This window comes from Erithacus rubecula (assembly GCF_903797595.1).
Source record: "Erithacus rubecula genome assembly, chromosome: 2".
Classification (NCBI taxonomy): domain Eukaryota; kingdom Metazoa; phylum Chordata; class Aves; order Passeriformes; family Muscicapidae; genus Erithacus; species Erithacus rubecula.
Genome location: NC_136685.1, coordinates 22,464,870 through 22,485,045, shown reverse-complemented (window position 1 = coordinate 22,485,045; position 20,176 = coordinate 22,464,870). Strand labels below are relative to the sequence as shown.

General features: G+C 42.4%; 1 protein-coding gene across 1 annotated transcript; it reads left to right on the top strand.

The window, feature by feature from the left end:
• The first annotated feature begins 1,400 nt into the window (after positions 1-1,400).
• LOC306798282 (uncharacterized protein) lies at positions 1,401-18,790 on the top strand. Its single transcript, XM_079298253.1, has 15 exons — positions 1,401-1,447; positions 2,511-2,623; positions 3,277-3,328; positions 5,073-5,205; positions 6,075-6,216; positions 6,624-6,755; positions 7,074-7,193; positions 9,390-9,589; positions 9,670-9,815; positions 12,419-12,525; positions 13,897-13,948; positions 14,181-14,313; positions 14,880-15,021; positions 17,798-17,929; positions 18,653-18,790. Exons 2-15 carry the CDS (start codon positions 2,537-2,539, stop codon positions 18,773-18,775), a joined length of 1,701 nt encoding a protein of 566 aa, XP_079154379.1. The 5' UTR covers positions 1,401-1,447; positions 2,511-2,536; the 3' UTR covers positions 18,776-18,790.
• Positions 18,791-20,176: the final 1,386 nt, after the last annotated feature.

Below are 20,176 nucleotides of genomic sequence, written 5' to 3'. Positions count from 1 at the left end.
TATTCAAGTTATACTGAAGTTGTTTCTTCTCATCACTTAAATCAAGCTCCACTAGTGAGGTTAGCAAGAGTGTTGATTTTTGATAAACATGCACATTTATGTAGTGAAATGCATTCCTGCCCAGGGCAGGCGGGTTGGAGCTTGATGATCTTTAAGGTCCCTTCTAACCCAAACCATTCTATGATTCTGTGATATTATTTAAAAACCAAATAAACTAAGTTTGTAAATGCAAGAGTCAGTGCCCTAAACCCAGCTAAAACTAAAGCAGGGGCAGTTTGCAGCTGGGCAAACTCAGGGCACTGTAGCTCTTGCTGAAGCCAACTGTTCCTTCATAAGTACAGCCATGCACCTGGAGCTGGTTTTTGTCATCAAGTAAGGAAAGAAACCCATGTTTTTCAGCAGCAAAGCATGTATTAAAAAGAGTTGTTGCACAAGCTGCTTCCTTCCCTCCTCACTGATCCGTTCAGACAATGCTTGCAGCAAGTGTACAGGAAGGATCTGAAGGAGAAAGTCCCTCCTACTATATCAATCTTTTTTTTTTTTAACGTGTCACAATGCAATTTATTCCTGTGTAACACAGGAGGAATATCCTAGTTCACAGTTATGTTCATGGCAATTGAGCAACATTTTGCTTGTATACATTGGCCTTGACTGCAGGTAATGCCTACATCAATATTAACCATGCAGATTAGATAGGCAGGATGGTGCATGGCAGCTCTGCCTGCACTGGCTTCTTGAAATCAGTGCAGTTGACCAAAGGAAGGAGTCAGGAGTGCAGAATGTAGTTTGCCTTCTGGCACCACACTACATTCACTGTGCCTTACAGTTGTCTTTGGTGTGTATTTTCACAGAGTCATATATAGGATAATGTTTTTGAAAAAACATAACATTTGATTTCATTGTAAAAAACAATTCAAACAAACCCCGATATCCAGAGATGAAATTCAGCAAAATTGCCTGGCAGGAATATACGCTAAGTAAGGCAGAGAAGCTTGTGGATGATTCGAGGTGAATTGGTTGATGTGATTTAAGTAAAGTGGCAATGTGAAAAAAGTAAAAAAAATCCCATAAAACATTTGAATATAAGTGTGATTGATGTAGAAGTATTTTTTAAAACTGAGTGGGATTTCAGCTGTCATAATTATTTTTAACTGGGATGCTACCAAGTAATGAAAATAGGAGGCATATTACCATTTTGTGCTGGCACAGATGTTTGTAATGATCATGACCTCTTGTCTATCATTTGTACATAGTCAGCATTAGTCAGGATTTTCTTTTCTGTAGGTGAGAAGTAACTAAACAGAGCTAATTGGTTTTGTTTGCTTAAGAGAGAGACGTTTCCTATTTGCAGAGAAGTGTTTGCAAATCCCTATAGGAGGGGCTACAGAGTTATATAATCTCAAGGCAGAACTGCTGAGAGTTTAGACTGAGTCACACTGTGCACAAGGTGAGTTTTTTTCTTTATTTCTCCCTAAAAATGCATAGAGTTCATTGTGAACCTCAGTCAGTGAATGGGTTTTATAGATCAAAAGTGTGTATGTATGTCCTTTCCAAACATGGTTATGTGCATCAAATGTTAAATTCTTAATCAGCCGCTTTTGAGGTGTACAGAATGAAGAAAAAGAAAAGTAGATCTCAGATGTGGGGAGTGTTGTCTCTCACTACCTCCTTCCTAGTGTAGAGAAGCTGACAGGTTATTTCCAAGGGGAGTGTGGTGGGGTTGGGCGTTTTCCTTTGGCTGCTGTCAATGCTTCAGCTTTGTTGCTGGCAGGGTGTCCAGAGCTGTGAGGCTGGTGTAGGCTGGGCACTGTGTGTGTGTGTTTGGTGCTGATGTGCCCGTGTGGTTCTCAGTGGGGTGGGTGACAGTCTGCCTGGAAACTGTTGATGCTGAAGTTCCTGCCTAGAAATTGTTGTTGCTTGAAATTCAGCAGAGTTGCAACTGGATCAAGCAAGCATTACCCTGTGGCTCTGCCTGTGGTAAAGACAAATCTGATGTTGCCAGAGGCAAAATTAATTTCCATATCTTTGAAGGCTTGTGTAAAAAAATTACAGAAGCAAAGGGTGTTGTAAAAGAGGTTGACTGGGGGAAAGAATTCCTTCTTGGCTGGTTATAATGGAGCATAATGGGTGCTGGAGAAAGCACAGCAATTGCTGAGTTTATAGCATGTATCTGATTAAACACTAAACTGTATTCTGAGCTCATGCCAAAACACACAGAAAGCACCCTCAGCTCTTTAGTCAGAAGAGAGCACTTTGGATGTAAATGGTTTTGATTCACTGCTTCTCTGACTGGACCAATTGCTCTAAGTGCAGAGTTCTGCTTAACTGTTCTGCATGTGTAAGAAACATTTGAAGGCAGAATGATTCAAGGCAGTCTCTCAATATAATCTAACATTTCCCTCCTCTATTAATTGGATTAAAGTCTTGAACCATAAATGATGGTTTCAAATAAGACAACTTTGAGAGCCAGTTTAGAGAGTCAAAACTACAAAACTTATTTTTCATTGCAGATAGAGGGGAGTCAGGCACTGGAAGCATGTCTGGAAAACCCAAGCTTCACTACTTCAATGGACGAGGCCGAATGGAGCCGATTCGGTGGCTCTTGGCAGCAGCTGGGGTTGAGGTTTGCATCTGGTCTTTTATGCTGAGATCATGTGACAAATATGTGCTCTTACTGTTCCTTATGAAAAGTGTGGCAAAGTGTGACTGAGCAGCATTTTCAAACTCTGCATTTCGTGCATTGCTGAGTAAGCCAAGAGTGACCACAAACCACCCTAAGCAGGGGCAGGTTCCTGTCTCACTTCCACACATCATGTGCAAAGCCCACTGGTAGCACCACAAATGCTTCTCCCCTGTAGCTAGTGAAAGAAGAGATTGAAAGGCCCAGCAGCAGAACCTGGCTTCTTATCTTCTGATCACAAAGGTCAAGGGCCTGCAATTCTGAGTACCTTCAGTTCAATCCAATGTGCAAAATACCTAGAGATTATTACTGCTACTACAGTGTCCTTTGCCCTTGAAGGTAGTGCATATTGTAAACCACAGAGGGATGGTTTTTTTTTCACCTCTAACGTAGTATGATACTAAACCAGAGTTGGAGTATGGGAACCTCCTTGTTTTAAGAGCCATGGGATTTTATTACAGCCATGGCCAATGTGCCTGAAAGGTTTCTTTTTAAAATAAAATTCAGCAAAGCACATCTATTTAGGTCTTCTTTATCTAAATGAGGAAGAGGCTAAAACATGAAATGACAGAAAATTTCTTTTCTGTTTCCTGCAGTTTGATGAATGTTTCATAGAAAAAAAGGAGGATTTGACAAATTTAAAGAGTGGTAAGTTTCCTTCACTTTTCAAAAATAACAGCAGAAATACCAATAGTAATAATTAGAATTAGAATTAGAATTAGAATTAGAATTAGAATTAGAATTACTTGCCTGATAACACCTTTTTAAGAATTCTTAAGGCTCATTGTCTTAAAAATAAATTCTCTTAGCTGATTGTACCTAAGGACTCAGAGGTGCACACTGCAGTGTGTTAGGTGGCATCATCCACGCAGTTGCTTCAATCTTCACTGAATCACAGAAGGATGAAGTGAGAAGGGACCTCTCATGGTTGTCTACTCTTCGTCCCCTCTTCAAGCAAGGCCAGCTCCAGCCAGTTACCCAGGGCCATGTCCAGCTGGGTTTTGAGTATCAGCAAGGATGGACAATTTACAGCTTCCCTGGACAGCCCACACAGTCAAAGAGCCTTTCTTTAATTCACATGGTTGACTCTCCTTTCATTCAGCTTGTGTTCATTGCCTTCCATCCTATGGCAATAGGGGCTTTGTCATCAGGTCATCTTGAAGTTCATTAGCATTTTAGGTTGCATACAAAGCTGTTGTTTTATAATCCATGTGAAAACAGAGTTCCACATTTCTGAGTTTACCTGTGCCTCTGCTGCATTCCTGCCTCCCAAGGCAGCTATGCACCATGCTAGCTTCAGCTTCCATCTTCCTGGACAGGATGATCCTGTTTGCTCCAAACCAAATCACGTGTCTGTGCTCTTTGCCTGGTCTGTCAAATGAAATCAGAGTTAGGGCTAGCATTTGCAGTCCTGCTGTTCTTTAGGAATAAGGATTTGGTCCCCCTGCTACAGGCTGCCTTTCAAAAAGTATTTTGGGATACCAGCATAAAGGTAAATGCAACCTTATAAAGCAAGACATAGTTGATGAATTGTCTAAGTCATGAAATATGATTCCATAAAGCAAAAGGTCTCACTGACTTCTCTGATCTGATACTTCTCTTTCTGGAGGGATATTTTACTTCTTCCTTGCTGGGACAGGGCAGCTTCTACAGGCTAGCAAATAGTTGGATGGCTCCAGCCTCACTCCATGTGATATTTAGAATCTCATGGAACTTGCTCATATTTCTTCTTCATGCCTGTACAGATGAGATGCCATTTGTAAAGTCACTAAAGTAGTCAGAAAGACATTTTATGTATTTATATTTCCTGTTATTTAAATGTTCATTATTATTCACATTGTGTGCTGGCCAGTGCTTAGGAAGTCCAGATATATTTCGTAAAGCATGACAGAAAGTGGCTGGACCAGATCCTTCATTCCTTCTCATCTGTATTAACCCCCACGAAAACCTCTTGTCATTGAGCTAGCAGTGCATGCATTTTTCCATGTGTGACAGCTAAAAGTTCTGCCTTTGGCTGTTCTGTGAAATTATATTACTTTGGTATAAGTTATTAACATGTCATTAAGAAAAGCTTGTTGCATGATGAGCACTTTGCACACCTTCTTGTAAGAAGGAGGAAGGCTGTCACCAAAAGGCTTGTCACACATTGGAACACGCTGCCCAAGAAAGTGGTTGAGTCACTGTGTGTAGATGTGCACTTGGGGACAGGTTTAGTGGTGAAATTAGGCATTGTTGGGTTTACAGTTGGATTTGATGACCTTAGGATTTTTTATCCAGCCTAAATGATTCAGATTCTAAATACAAATAATACACGTGCTTACATTGCCTAACACACTTTGGTGGTTCTCACTGAGGGACTGAAGGTCTCCTTTTGTCATTCCCTTTTCCCTAGGTGGATCCCTGCTCTTTCAGCAAGTGCCAATGGTAGAGATTGATGGGATGAAGCTGGTGCAGACCAGAGCCATCATGAATTACATAGCAACGAAGTACAACCTCTGTGGGAAGGACCTGAAGGAGAGAGCCCTGTACTGTAACAGTTCCATCTTTGCTTGTTAGAGCCCAGCTCACTCTGTAGCTGAGTGTAACACAAGGCAGTCCCAGCTCACAGCTTGATTCAGTGGGAGAGAGCAGTGCTTTGTGAGCATGAGATGACTGTGACTGCAGGTGGCGTCTGCAGCAGTGATAGCCAGCTAGATGAGATAGGACAAGCCAGCCCATGGATCATCAATCAGAGGTCAATGCAGACATCAGAAGAAAGCAGTCAGGGAGGCAGATTGTTTTCCTGAGGCTGCTTTTCATTTTCTCCTGCAGTAGTCTACAGTATCATTTTCTACTCATCACATTCAGGGCAATGTCTTTTAAGGAACCAGAAAAATCTTTCATCTGTAAGAACTGGGAATCGGTATAGAATTAGAATTAATAACTGGTTATTAAAGAACAAGACTCCTAGGGCACATGTTTTGACCTGAGGTGTGTTTGAATACTTCAAATTAATAAGCACTGGGAAGCACATGTCGAGATATTTGCTAGGTATTCGTATGGAGCTGCTGTTAAACTTACCCTGTCTGATTGGATTTTTAGCACAAGTTTGGATGGCACACGTGACAATATTTTAGGTTGAAAACTCCATAGTCCAGAGAAATTTGAGTCCTAGTGAGAAGTGAAAGGGGTACAGTCTATAGGTTTTGCCCAGGAATGTTGCATTTGTTTTCTACCCAAGTACCCCGCTGCATGCCCCGAGTGCAACTGCATTCCCAGGGGAACTTTGCCAGGGTATGTGTGTGGGATGGAAGAGGCAGGGATTTGCCAGCATCTCAGTGAGGTTATGCCAGGAGTTCTTATGCTGTTCAGACCTACTGTGTTTGACCTGACCAAGTGGATCTATTCCTTTCAGAATCGATATGTACGTGGAAGGACTCTTCGATTTGAATGAACTATTCATAATGCATGTTATCCAGCCAGCAGACAAAAAAGATCAACATTTTGCTAATATGCTGGACAAGGCTGAAAACAGATACTTCCCTGTCTTTGAGAAGGTATGTGGCAAAGAGGTTGTAGCTCAATTGATACTGCTGCCTTGGAGCTCCATCCTGAAAGCACTTAAGTTTTATGGAAGAAACCAGTAGAAAAACCACTATTGGAATATAAATGCTCTGGTTTTGGTGTTGCTGGGTGGAAGTAAGTTGGAGACAGGACACTTCAGAGAGGGTAGAAGGCATTTCAAGAAGGCACTGCCAGCCAGAAATGTAGAAGAGAAAGAGCTGATAGATTATGTCTAGGATGGCAGTGCCATCAGATCATGGTTTGTGCTACATGGTTTGTGATTGAACTGCATTTCCTTCTTTCACAGACAATTCTGTGCAAAGTGTGACTGTGCTTTGATGATATCATATTGAGTAAAAGAGAGTAAAGACATCTTTTCTTTCTGGTTCTCTGTTTTTAGGTTTTGAAAGACCATGGAAAAGACTTTCTGGTTGGCAACCAGCTGAGCAGGGCAGATGTTCAGTTACTTGAAGTTATTTTAATGGCAGAGGAGTACAAACCTGATATACTTGCCAAATTCCCTCTCTTGCAGGTAAATGAAAGAGCAATTTGAATGGATAATGAATGGGAAAGGAGTACTGATTTAAACTGGCTGAGAAATATGGGAGAGTGGGAGGGTCAGAAGTGACATGCAAAATAATCAGATACCCTAAGAACTTTCAGCTGGCCTCACATACTCATTGTTATTGCCACATTCTGTCACTACAAGCCCAGAAACATAAGAGGGGGAAGGATATTGTTTCTTCTGCAGCATCAAGCCATGATGTGACTTTCAGGCATGGATGACATTGCAATGTCTGACACTTGCAATGATTCTTAAGCCCTGTGTTGTTTTGGTTTTGTTTTGTAGAGCTTCAAAGCAAGAATGAGTGCTATCCCCAACATCAAGAAATTCCTGCAGCCTGGCAGCCAGAGGAAACCACCAGTACGAGAGGAAGATGTAGCCAAAGCATTAAAAATCTTCCACTCCTGATCAGCATCCTAAAGCCACGGAAGCTATATTCCATTGTGTTGCCTGATAGTGACACCGCCAAACTAATGGAAAGAGTGAAAAAAAAAGTTTTTTAGATCGCTCTTCCTTACATACCTGATTGGTTTTAGCCTACTGCAGACATTTTTAGGTAAAGTTACACGAGCCTCCTTGCAAAAGAAACAGTCTGTTGGTTGGGATGTATATTGGACAACACAGGATGCCATAAATAAATAAACAAATAAATAAATAAATGGAATATCTGGAGTAAAGTTTTACTATTCTTACTCAAAACCTGGCTGTTCATTGATTTCTTGCTATTACTTCTATGCCTAACCTCTGTCTGGTTCTGTTGTTCTGGCATTTCTCAAGAGTTTTGGAAAATTAGGAGAGATTACCCTAAACAGTAGGTCGTGTATATTTTCTGGGAGATGCCAGGAAAAGCTTGCAGGTTCTGCTTAGATCAGGATGAAAGGTTTAGATTCAGTTTTCCTCTGAGCTTACCTTGGAATATGCTTGGACCAGAGGTCCTACTGCACCTCCATTTAGTCACTAGACACATAAACTCTTGTAGTGCAGCTTTACCAATGTTTCCTTTATCAGAAGGCAGCAGCTCAAAGCACTTTGTGCCTCAGAAACAAATGCTTGTCACCAGCCAAAAACTTACTGAGGAGGAAGGAAACAGGATGGTGTCAGGTGTTACTTGGAATGTAGGAATCCATATTGACTTACATCACTTTCTATTAAACCAAGTTTTATTCAAGTTGTACTGGAGTTGTTTATTCTCATCACTTAAATCAAGCTCCACTAGTGAGGTTAGCAAGAGTGTTGAACTTTGATAAACATGCACATTTATGTAGTGAAATGCATTCCTGCCCAGGGCAGGCGGGTTGGAGCTTGATGATCTTTAAGGTCCCTTCTAACCCAAACCATTCTATGATTCTGTCATATTATTTAAACACCAAATAAACTAAGTTTGTAAATGCAAGAGTCAGTGCCCTAAACCCAGCTAAAACTAAAGCAGGGGCAGTTTGCAGCTGGGCAAACTCAGGGCACTGTAGCTCTTGCTGAAGCCAACTGTTCCTTCATAAGAACAGCCATGCACCTGGAGCTGGTTTTTGTCATCAAGAAAGGAAAGAAACCCATGTTTTTCAGCAGCAAAGCATGTATTAGAGTTGTTGCACGAGCTGCTTCCCTCCCTCCTCACTGAACCGTTGACAACACTTGCAGCTGCTCTCAGTATCTCTAGCCAGCTACTTGGGCTGTGGGTACTGGCTCCTTGTCAGGAGGAACTCCCTGCATGGCCATCCAGTTTCAGGATCCGCCAGAGAGGTCCCAGCATTTGGCCACACAGAGCCAGCGCCCCTGGCCAGGGTCTGCAGCCCCAGCCTCCCCCTGTCACAGCATCGCTGCTGCCTCGGGGCCTCCAAGCCTGTCCCCTGCCCACGGTGTCCTGCCCGTGACCCGTGACCCTCACAGCCAGCCCTGCGGAAATGCTGCCCAGTAAACCTGGGTTTGGTACCCAGTGCACAACAAACCAATAATTACACACTTAAGAGAGACACTGACCATTAGTTTTAAGAGTTGTGCAAGCCTGGTTCCTCGGCGGTATTCCAAAAATCAGAGACAACTTTTTACTATTTATTCATTTTAGGAAGCAAAGGCATTAATGTTCACTGACTACAAGTCGCCTAGTCATCTTAAAAATTTGTATTCGATATTCTCTTGGTTTATGATTCTCCCTTCTCTTAATACCTCTCTTCTTTTGAGTTGGGCTTCTTGCAGGAATCTCTCCCTGCTCGATTTACCTTTTCTCCAGTCGGAGCTGATCTCGGCACAGTTGCTGAGTGGGCTTTATTTGTTTCTTCCTTATCTTGGGAGTTCTGCCAAATGTCCTTGTGGCCCATAAATTCTGTATTTTATATATCTACTATCAAAGGTACATTATTCTTTCCAAGCCTTGTTAAACTCCCCCTAGGTCTGAGATCATTAAAACATGTTCAACCGTTAAGAATGCAGTTCTCCTGATAAGTAATTTCTCTTTCCCACGGCTGGACATCACTTAGACCTTGTTTGGTGGCTGCTCTGTGTTTCACGGGTTAGAACTTCTTTCCTGTTGATTAGGCTTGAAAGAATCAAACATCAAAGCACAGCCTTTCTCAAGAAAGTGGTTTTAGATTCCACATTTTGCCACAGAGACCTCGCAAGAACGCAAGAACAAGGCCGAGGAGGCTTTTCCCTGAGCCGCAGCTCAGCAGCGGGGGCGGGCGGAGGGCACGGCCAGGCCGCGGCTGCGGCCCAGGGGAGGAGCGGCCGCCGAACGGGGCGGAAAGACCGCGGGTCAGGGCCCGGCGCTGTGTGAGGGGCCGGGCGCTGTGTGAGGGGCCGGGCGCTGTGTGAGGGGCCGGGCGCTGTGTCGGCGCTGTGTCAGGGGGGCCGGGCGCTGTGTGAGGGGCCGGGCGCTGTGTTGGCTCAGTGTCGGCGCTGAGGCGGCGGAGCGGCCCGGGCGGACGGTAGGGCGGCGGCGGGCGGGGGTGGCGGCAGGCGGCGGGCCGTGCCAGCCCGGTGCAGTGTGTGGGTTCGGCCGGGATCAGGGCTCCTGCCCGGAGGGCAAAGGGCGAGGCCCTCGAGGAACGTCCTGCCGTGCTGCTCCAGGGAGGTTGGCCAGGGGTTATTCCCAGCCTCTCCTGCAGCAGGGACCAAGACGGGCGGCTGGGTGGGCACAGAGGGGGTTTGTGTTTGGCTTTGGGTAGGATCAGGGGAGAGCTGAGGAGGAACTGCTCTTTGGAGTGCAAGTTTTGCAGTCTCTTGGAGTGCTTTGCCTTTCCCCTGGTCCAGGCGCTCCTCCTGGCTCGGGCTGTGGGAGCTGTTCCGGGCTTGGCCCGAGCCAGTGGGAAGCAGCTGCAGCTGCGGGCGGCGCGGGCCGAGCCGGGCGGGCGGCGCTCTGCTCTGAGGCTGCTCTGTGCAGCTGCCCCTGCGGGACGGGCTCGAGCAACCGAGCCGTGCGCGAACTGCTGTGGGGCACATACCCAATCAGGAAGGAAGTTTAAGATCCTGCATCAGATTATGAGCTTGCTGCTAAATTCCTTTACTTGTTTCTCACTGAAAACCTGGTGCCTGAATTGTTTTCGACCAAACAGTGTGGGGGGTTTTTAATACAGCGATCACAGCAGTAGCTGCTTCTCTGACACCTGTGTGCTTGCAGTACAAGGAAGATGTGATGCACTAAAACATCAAGAAAGTTTGTGATTAATTTTCAGGTCCATTCTTGCTGTTCAAGAGAGACAATTTACCAATTTTGCAACTCTTTTGTCACTCCTCGCTGTTTTACAAAGGGATATTCATTACAGAGCCATAACAGGGTCACCAAAATAGTTTGCTGTCCTATGTAAGTGTTCAGCCTAAACCCCAAATTCGGACCTTTAGCAATGCATTTGCTGGGAGATATTCCTGGCTGTTTTGAGTGGAGCACTGAGTTGAGATTGGCAATCAGGGCTTTGGGTGGGCTAAATTTTTCCAGCTCTCCTTTGTGGAGAGATCAAGAATGTTTGCTTTTTCTGCCTCTGGTAGCCTGTCCTTAGAGTGTGTTAATCAGCCTTGATCCCACATGCTGGAGGTTAGAGTTTGTCCATCTGTGAGGGTTTAAGTGCAGTTCTCCTCTCTGATGAAGTTGAGACCAACACCTACTTTCTGAACATCAAGGAATGAAGTATTTTTGAACTATAGATCAGGAGCTCTCTTACATGTATCGTGTAAGTCATACACAGGAAATAGACAGTGAAGGTAATGAAGTGTAGGTCATGGTCTTATGTGTAAGGGAGCTGTGCCAAGTCACTTCTCCGAGTGCCTTGCTGCTGTGCAGGTGTCAGGAATCTAGCTGGGCATCCAGCAGTGTTAGATTAGATAATGTCAGCTCCACTCAAGACATAATCTGTTGACAAGCACATCTTTTTGTATCAGGAGAACTTTGCTACAAGAGACTGAGGTGTTGGGACATAGACACTGCCAGGGCTAGGTGGAAGCTGAGCAGTGGTTTGGAAGAGCTGCATTTTGGATGGGGGCACCTCTTTCTCCTGTGAGTTCAGTTCCTAACAGAGTGATAGCTGTGTGCTGTAGAGCCTGTGGAAAATAGCACCCAACACAAAGGACCTCAGTGGAGAGAGCCAAGTCTCCCCTGTCACTGTCGTGCTGTTTGTGCCTCTTTATTGATGCCTTGGGATTATGGCCAAAGTTTTTACTCTGTGGTTCAGATATGTATTGTGAAGTCCATGCAAGCATAAATAAGACTGCCAGTGAACAAATAAAGCTTTGGCTTAACAATGAAGCATTCTGCTAGTCTGTGCCTCTGTCCTCTTATGAAATTTGCTTCATTCTTCTGTGAGCCATTAGTGATAAGAGTACAGTGTTAGCTTTGTTTCCAAAATCAGGCAAGCTTACATCAGCTGCCAGTGTCATACAGTGGCATGTGACTGCACATGGTAGGGAAATTTGAAAGGACAAAGTGTTTTATCCTAGTGCCATCATCTGATGGACTGACTTGTGCCCCCTGCTGCCAGGGGCATTGCCCAGGCCTTATCTGCCCAACAGAGGTCAGTCCCATCCGTTTGGTTTCTGATTTTTAAGTTTTCAGGGCAGATAGAATATAAATCCCTGTTACAGTTTGACTGTGGCAGAACTAGCTAAATAGGGAACGCAGTAGGCCTGGTGAAAAATGTTGCTTTTAAAAGCATATTTACAAAGTCACAGGAGCACAGGGCTCTGAATTGTCGTATCAGAGAGATGGGAATAGTACTGGTGACACTAATTTTGGTGTTCTTTGGAAGCCATTCATTTGATATAGTACATTTTTCAAGAATGGTATGACGTACAGCAAAATCTAACACCTACTGAAGAGATTGCATCACTGCAAGGTTAAAAATGTGTTACTTCAGAAATACCCTATAGTTCTATAGTTACAGTAAGCTGTTAAAACTGCAGTAATATATTATTTAGGAGATGCTTATTGTCATGATGTGGTTGAATGGCTGCATATTCTGGTAGTGTGCAATTTTTCTTTTATTCCATTGATCCACAGGAAATTTGGTTGCATCAAGCACAAGTGTGTAGGACTTGGTTGTTCTTCTACCTTCATGTTTATCCAACTTTATTTAGTAGTTTGTAGTGGGACATTCAAAATGCTAATTTAAAGCATGCTTCCTATAAAATAATCATCTTGATTTTATCAGGTAACAAGAATTCTGAAATCATGGCGGGGAAACCCAAACTGCACTACACCAAGGGAAGGGGGAAGATGGAGTCAATCCGATGGCTGTTAGCAGCAGCTGGGGTTGAGGTTTGTACCATTTTTTTAAATAAAGTGATTTATGGTTAAAATAGGTATTCTCTAGAAGGGTTTCCCAATTGCATCTGTGCTTAGGGATATGCACATCATCACATATTGTTATGCAGATTGCTTAGATTGAGTGAGACACTCTTACGTTGTATTTCATGTATTCCTTGAGCAATAGTTGCACAGTAAAGAGATTTTAACATAGAAAAAAATGATGGGTGTAATTTTTGAACCATACTTTAAGCTGAGATTGTAAACTCTGGCTACAGAAAAAACTGACTTTTTCTCAATGCTTATAACTTTCCTGTATCTCACGAGTCTTCTCCACTGAAACACCATGCATAGTACATGAAAACTTTTGAACGTTCTCTCCAAACAAAGTGCCTTTTGTTCCTTGGGTCAGGACCTGAGTAGAATAAATCAGCAGATCTACCTCAAAGGCAGTGCTAGGGATCTATCTAGATTCACATCAGGTGAAGACCACCCTAAGACACCCCTTCTACATTAAGTTTTTGTTTGAATATGCTTTTTTGAAACTATTTATACTCTGTTGGAAATAAAAGGCTTTTTAAATGGTGTTCACTTGAGAATGCTGTTAACAGAGAATTTGCAGAGCACGAGTGCTGAGAAAACCAAGATCTTGTCCTTATTCAAAAAAAGTGTAAAAAATCCAGTGGATTAAAGAGAGAGATAAATGTAAGAGAGGCATAATGTACAAGAAGTTTTTCAGTATTTCATGTATTTCAGCTGCTTTTTAAGTGAGTAATTTGGTGTTCATTTATGGTTCATGCAGGTGACTCTGATCTTTATAATGAGGACGTTCTTTCTGGAGCATAATGCACTGTACAGTTCTGTAGGATTGGGGACACCAAAGTCTTGGGTTATTTGCTGGAGCAGAGATGAAGTAGGGGGTCTGTTAAGGAAACTCTCCTGTGTGACCATCCAGGTGCCTTTCCATCGGCCCTTAAAATTTAATTTAATTGTGGTGCAACAACAGAGTAAAAGGTCGAGCAAGCTTCAGGGAGGGACCTGGAACAAAGGAAACCCTGGATCTAAAACCTCACAGTCTAAGTGAAGGTTTGGGGTTATGGGCTCCTGCTGTGTCTACCTGGCCAGTGCCACAGGTCCCCGTGCCCTTTGTTGTACCAAGGGAGGCAGTTCCCAGTTCTTGCCTTGGGCTCCCAGAGTTCCATGAGTAGCTGGAACTGCTACCACTCACCCAGCTACTACAACTGAATGGATTCCTCGACAGGGTAAACACAATGAGAAGAGTATAGAGAACAGTGTGGAGAGATGGACTCTAACTGCCAGCCTTCCTTCCACTTCTCCACTGCCTTTGGAGTGACAGTGTTGTTTTCTATTGTTGTTTTTCAGTTTGAGGAAGAATTCATAGAAACGAAAGAAGACTTAGAAAAATTGCGCAGTGGTGAGTCTGTAAACTGTACCCTAAACATAAATTCACACAAATATAACAAAAGAACAAGAAGAGATTTTTTTTAAGACCTGCAATATGATGTGACCTGTAAAGAAGAGCTGTTTCTTTGTGGATGCTTTCATCCCTGAGAATGGGAAATGTTTTGATGTCTTACCAGGTCTCTCCCTTATTTTCAGTGTAGTACTTCAGCAATCTGAGTAGCTTACTCCTTTTTCTTCCACAGATGGAGTCCTGCTGTTTGAGCAGGTGCCCATGGTGGAGATCGATGGGATGAGGATGGTACAGACCAGAGCCATCCTCAGCTACATTGCAGCAAAGTACAACCTCTATGGGAAGGACCTGAAGGAGAGAGCCTGGTATGGTAACAGTGTAGCACTTACTAACACTCCTCCATGACTGTTAATATTTGCAGAAAAAATGTTGCTGTGAAGTATCTGCAGGTAAAGGTGAGTATATCTAACAGACTGTCACTTTCTGTAGAGGAATTATTTTGTGAGACTGGAAGGGCAACTCCAGAGATTGTGGAGATTATTATGGACTGGTAATTGGTAGCCAGCATCCTCTCATGATTAGACCTCAAAACTATTATTTTTTCTTAAAGTGATTTGCATATGCAGTGTTTTCTCCTATGGCATAAATTAATAGATTATCAACAGAAAACAGCATTAATTCTACTTCAAATACATTAATTGCAGCCTTTTATCTTGCTTATTGCATACACTGTGAGCCTGGTTTACAGTCTGTAATTTGAAAAAAACTGGAAGCTTTTTTAAAGTGGAAGAACCAAGCAAAGAAACCAGTGTCTTACATTACTTTCACTAATAAACATTTTACTAAATGATCACTTCAGCATTGTATTTCAGGAAAATAACCAAAATGGAAAGTTTGAGTGATATATGTGGAATAAAAACATTTGTTTCAGGATTGATATGTACGTGGAGGGAACTACAGACCTAATGGGAATGATCATGTATCTCCCTTTTCAACCAGCTGATACAAAAGAAAAGAATCTTGCCTTAATCATTGAACGAGCTACAACCAGGTACTTTCCTGTTTATGAAAAGGTAAGTGATAAATCACCACTAGTTCACAAAGATCATGAATTCCAGGCTCCCCCTCTTACCCCACTCCCCTGTCCCCACAAATGTACTTTCCAGAAGACAAGTGATAGTACAACTCTAGAAATGTATCATGGAGCCAATGTCCAGCAACAGGAAAAGAGGGCCACAAAATAATTTTCGGCTGGTTTCAGTACTGGCTCTCTGCTGTCTTTCTTGTCCAACCTAGCTTAGTGGCTGATGGCTCCCAGTGCTTTGCCTAAATGCACCATTTCAATACTTGTGCCAGCCTTCAGGACCATTGTTTGGAAGTGTAATCTGTTACTGAATTTTTAAGGTTGAAAAGACCTTCTAAAGATCATTAAGTCCAATTGTCAACCCAGTACCACCAGCATATTCACCATTAAACTGTGCCCTCCTGTGACATATCCACATGTTTCTTGAACACTTTAAGGGATGGTGAGTCTACCAATTCCCTGGACAGTCTGTTCCAGTGCTTTACAACCCTTTACATAAAAAAAAAAAAAAAAAATAGTCCAAAGATCTAATCTAAACCTCCCCTGGTGCAACTTGAGTCCATTTTCTCTTGTCCTGTCACTGGTTACCTGGGAGAAAAGGGTGACCCCCACCCTACTACAACCTCCTGTCAGGGTGCTGTAGAGGGCAATAAGGTCTCCCACTCAGCCTCCTTTATTCTTGCTATTCAAAGTTAAATATATTTGCACTTTACAGCTAAGGATCCAATTCTATGATCTTCCTTAAGTCCATTGCTTAAATGTATTATACTTAGAGACTATGATTTTCATTCTCTGAATTGCTACTTGGGCATCCTTAGGTGTGCACAGAGAGGCTCTGCAAGCCAGATACATGTAGCATAGAAAGCATAAAGCAATTTTTTACTGGTCAGTTAGCCTGAACTGTGAGGGAAGGCATTGGTATGCTTGCCATCCCCTTACAGTACATGAAGAGGCATTTTTGGCTAGGGAGAAGTTGGTCAGGAGGGGATGGATTGTTCTTTTCTTCTTCCTGGAAAATTGTCTGGATGTTACGGAATTCCCATTTGCTAACCAGCTTGCTGTTTGTTCTGCAATATACCCTGTAAGGGTATTTTTTTTCTTTTTTGGTGTTCCAGTTTGAATTGAGCCAGCTGTGATGCTCATCTCACAAGTTTGCTTCTGTTTGTAACTTTTCCTTTTGTGCCACATGTGGTTGTGCTGTACAGATTTTCTCACAGGGCATAGTGGTCTCCTCAGAAATCTGCCAAGAGTACAAAGCTGTGTTGTTTCAGAGCTGAGCTGGGTTTCCAGCTTGAAGCCTTGGTTACCAGGCAGCTGAACTCCATTCAGAAAAATACAGGACTTGATGCAATTTAATGTCCCACTTTATTAGAGCCTCAAATTGCACAAACAAAATCCACAGAGGCTGTCCTTTGAAATAATGGTGTAAATGACATTTTCCAGCACTTCTGTAATCAGCATTCATATATATCCACTACCATACCAATGGAGGACTGTGCTGAGCAATATTGATTACACACACTAATCTTTCAAAGATTAGAAGTTTGATCTGTATTTTAAGTTATTAAACAATAAAGAATGCACCAGAATTCTCTAAGCCTATGTCTGGGTAGCATTAACTACTGTTGTGATATGTTTTAGCATATATGCTCCTTGTAGGAGAGTCTTGAGAGTAATCCTTGTTTGCTAATGGTAAAGAGACAGCTGAACATTTCCATTATGTTAGCCTAGTTAATTTTTGTTAAAGTGGTTAATAATTTTCTTTCTGTACCAGGTGTTTAAGATGTCTATTGATTCAGTTTATCAGGGTTTGTAGTCTATGTCTTACTCATCAAGTGGACAGGAAACATATCTAGCTGGGAGTGTTCACTAAAACACTCAGCAGCCAGATGGAGCAGCAAATGGCAATATAAAACTCTGCAGGCAGTTAGATTCCATGCTATGTTTGGGAGTTTCCATGCAGTCTGATAAATAAGATGTGGTGGACCTTGTTAGAGCAGTGTAGGAAACAACTATGTGAAGGTGTCAGCTGTGACTCTGCCTTGATTGCTGCCCCTATGTAGAACTGGCAGATGGGCCTGGAAAAGCATTTGGCTTCCAGAGTCACAGACTGATGTCTTGATGCACATTTATTACTTAAGAGTAGCCTTGGTGTGGTTTAGGCAAAGACATGCCCTTCTCTTGCTCCTGAAAAGAGGGTGATAGTCTTCAGGACAAAGTTGCAGAGCTGGTTACTGCTCTGAAGCTGCAACGTTGATCCCAACTTGTCTGCTAGTTGTTAGTAGCTTTGGATTCTTGCATCAGCAGTTTGCCATTAAGGAGTCCTTTCTTACAGGATAAAGGATGGGAAGGTTGTATTCCTTCATTCTGGACTTATTTCAAAACTTATCAGCAGTCTCAAATACTGTGGAAACATCTGAAAATTCACTTTTTTATTAAAAGTTTGAGGTGTGTTTACATGTAAACTGGCCTGACTACCTCTTCCAATTATTTTAGTTCTGTTTCTTTTGTGTGATTAAGTCCTTCTTGTGGTGCTGGACTTGGTATACAGCTACCTGGTGCAGTAGGCTAGAGATAGGATCACACACACTGAAACATGAATTCTGATTTAATTTTTTTTTTTGTTTAAAGACTATTTTTCACTTTCTAAATTCATAGATTCTTGCATGGTTTTGCTCTGCTGTGTTTTTTCAGAAATCTGTCTGCAATGAAATAAAACTGTTACATACCATGTGAATTTTTAAAAATTTGTTCATACTTTATAGGCCTTAAAAGATCATGGACAGGATTATCTTGTTGGCAACAAATTAAGCTGGGCAGATGTCCATCTGCTGGAAGCCATTTTAATGGCAGAAGAATGTAAGCCTGATGTACTGTCTGCATTTCCTCTGCTACAGGTTAGTAATCATGTGGCGTCAATATGGAAGGTTACGGATTTCACTGTTGTTAAAAGTTTAAAGGATGTTTACATCTTTTGTGCCATTGTACTGACACTTCTGTGGTCTGTTTGACTACAAAAACCTGTGTTGAGTGCTCTGCCTTTCCCCAGAGCTGCTTGGGACTCACCTTTCTCCAGTACTGCTTTTCCCAGCTGTTTTCAGCTGGCAGCAATTCACTCACTAGTGCTACCAATTTGGTCCTTTAACTCATACTTCCATGTCTTCAAACACAGCAACAGCATCTGGAAGGGAAGTCTGTGGCCTGGTGTGTCTGCAGTTCCTGTCCTTGTCTTTTTGGCAGCAAAATTAATTTTTTGAGAAAACATATACAAAGAGCAGTTAAGTTTTGTATGTCTTGACTTCTGTAGTGTTTTGCAGTGAGGTATTCCTGTCCTTGCCTTTTTTTCTCTCTTCAAATATATCTGCAGGACTGGAATCCAGGATGTGGAATTTTTTTCTTCCACTTTTTACTATATGAATTTTAACTCTTTGATATTAATTTCTCCCATTCACATCTGGGAAACTAAGGTATAGCACCAGCATTACAGATCAGAAAAAGCTACTACCTTTTTCTAATTAGTATGTCTGACAAGTAAAAATCTAAGTCACCTGATCTTTAAGATACAAAGGATGGAATTACAATTTCCTTAATTTCACTGGCTTTACTGTTGCTTCTTACAGGCTTTTAAAGGAAGAATCAGCAACATTCCAACAATCAAAAAATTCTTACAGCCTGGCAGCCAGAGGAAGCCACCAACAGATGAGAAGTTTGTTGCTGTTGTGAGGAAAATATTCAATATCTAATCTGATGAAGATAACCCAGCTGTAGTATATTACTAGAGCTTGCCTTGTAAGTGTAAATTGCATAGATGTGCTTTGTAACTTTCATCATGTGGCCAGTGTTGAAACAGTACACTGTGAATACACTTTTAAATTAGAGTAAAATGCTAATTTGGACCTGTTGAGTCCAGAAAGAAGACTTTTATGAAGCAGTTATATGAAATAAAATATGCTGACACTTTGTGTGTGTTCAATTCCAGTGCATGCCTGGTAGGGTAATATGTTTAACTGTAGCTTCTGGAGTACTGTAGAAAAACCACATGATCCACAACCCCCTTTTTATAAGCTGCAGGAGAGAGGAGCCACACTGTGAAAAATGAGAATTCATTTTAATTCAGGCATAAAATCTTCTGGGTTGGTTCTCTAGGTGGTCTAGAAAGTTCAGTCTCCCTGCTGTATTGCACAGCTTTAAAAATAAGTAAATAAAACCTTTAAAAAATTAAAATTTATGATCCTTTTAAGTTTACAGGCAGAAATAAGAAACTTTTCTAATCCCCACATGAATCTCTTAGGAGCAATTTTTTTCACGGAAAGATCAAAGTCCTTGTGTTTAATCAGCCTGCTGTAGTTTTCATCCACTGAAAGCACCTGTTCCCTTGCTCTTCTTTTTGCTGCTTGGCTGGCTGGTCAATGAGGCAAATGCCCTAAGTGGTTTTGTGTAAGGTTTTGCCTTCTGCAGTCACTTCCCACAGTTACAAAGCCAAGTGCACTGGCTGCTTACCTTTTCAGTGTGAGTTTTACCTCAACAGTGCTTAAAGCATGCACCACTGTGTCAGATTCTTTACCCCAATTTCATGGAAACCATCACTGTTTTTTTTAAGAACATTGCTATAAACCATCCTTTGCACTTAAGTTGTTTCTCCTCAGTAGGTTTCCAACTGCTTAGGCAAACAGTCAGCCAGTGTACAGGAAGAACTGCTGCCCAGCAAAGTTCATGACTTGTGCCTAAGGAGAGCCATGTGCATCTCAGAGGTACAAACCACAAGTGCCCCAGTAACCTGGGCACTGCTGAGTTTCAAACAGGTTTGTATTAAAATTACCTCAGTGGCTGGAAGCAGTACTTTGCCATGCCCAGCACAGCACTCATTTCACTAGGCTATTCATCTCTTACAAACAAGGGCTGTGATTTAAGAACCCTCACAAAGGTCTCTTCTGCTTATGGGGGGTGGGGAGACTTCAGCAAGATAATCTGTGTGAGACTGGAATGGCAAACCTGTTCCAGAGTACTGAGAGCCTGGAACCTCTCTGTGCAGCATGATGAACCTCAGCCACGGTTCATGTCACTGGTCATTTACAGCACAGTATGTGCTTTAAACCACTGCTGAGTACAAAGCACCCTCTTCCACTGACACATTGGCTCACTCA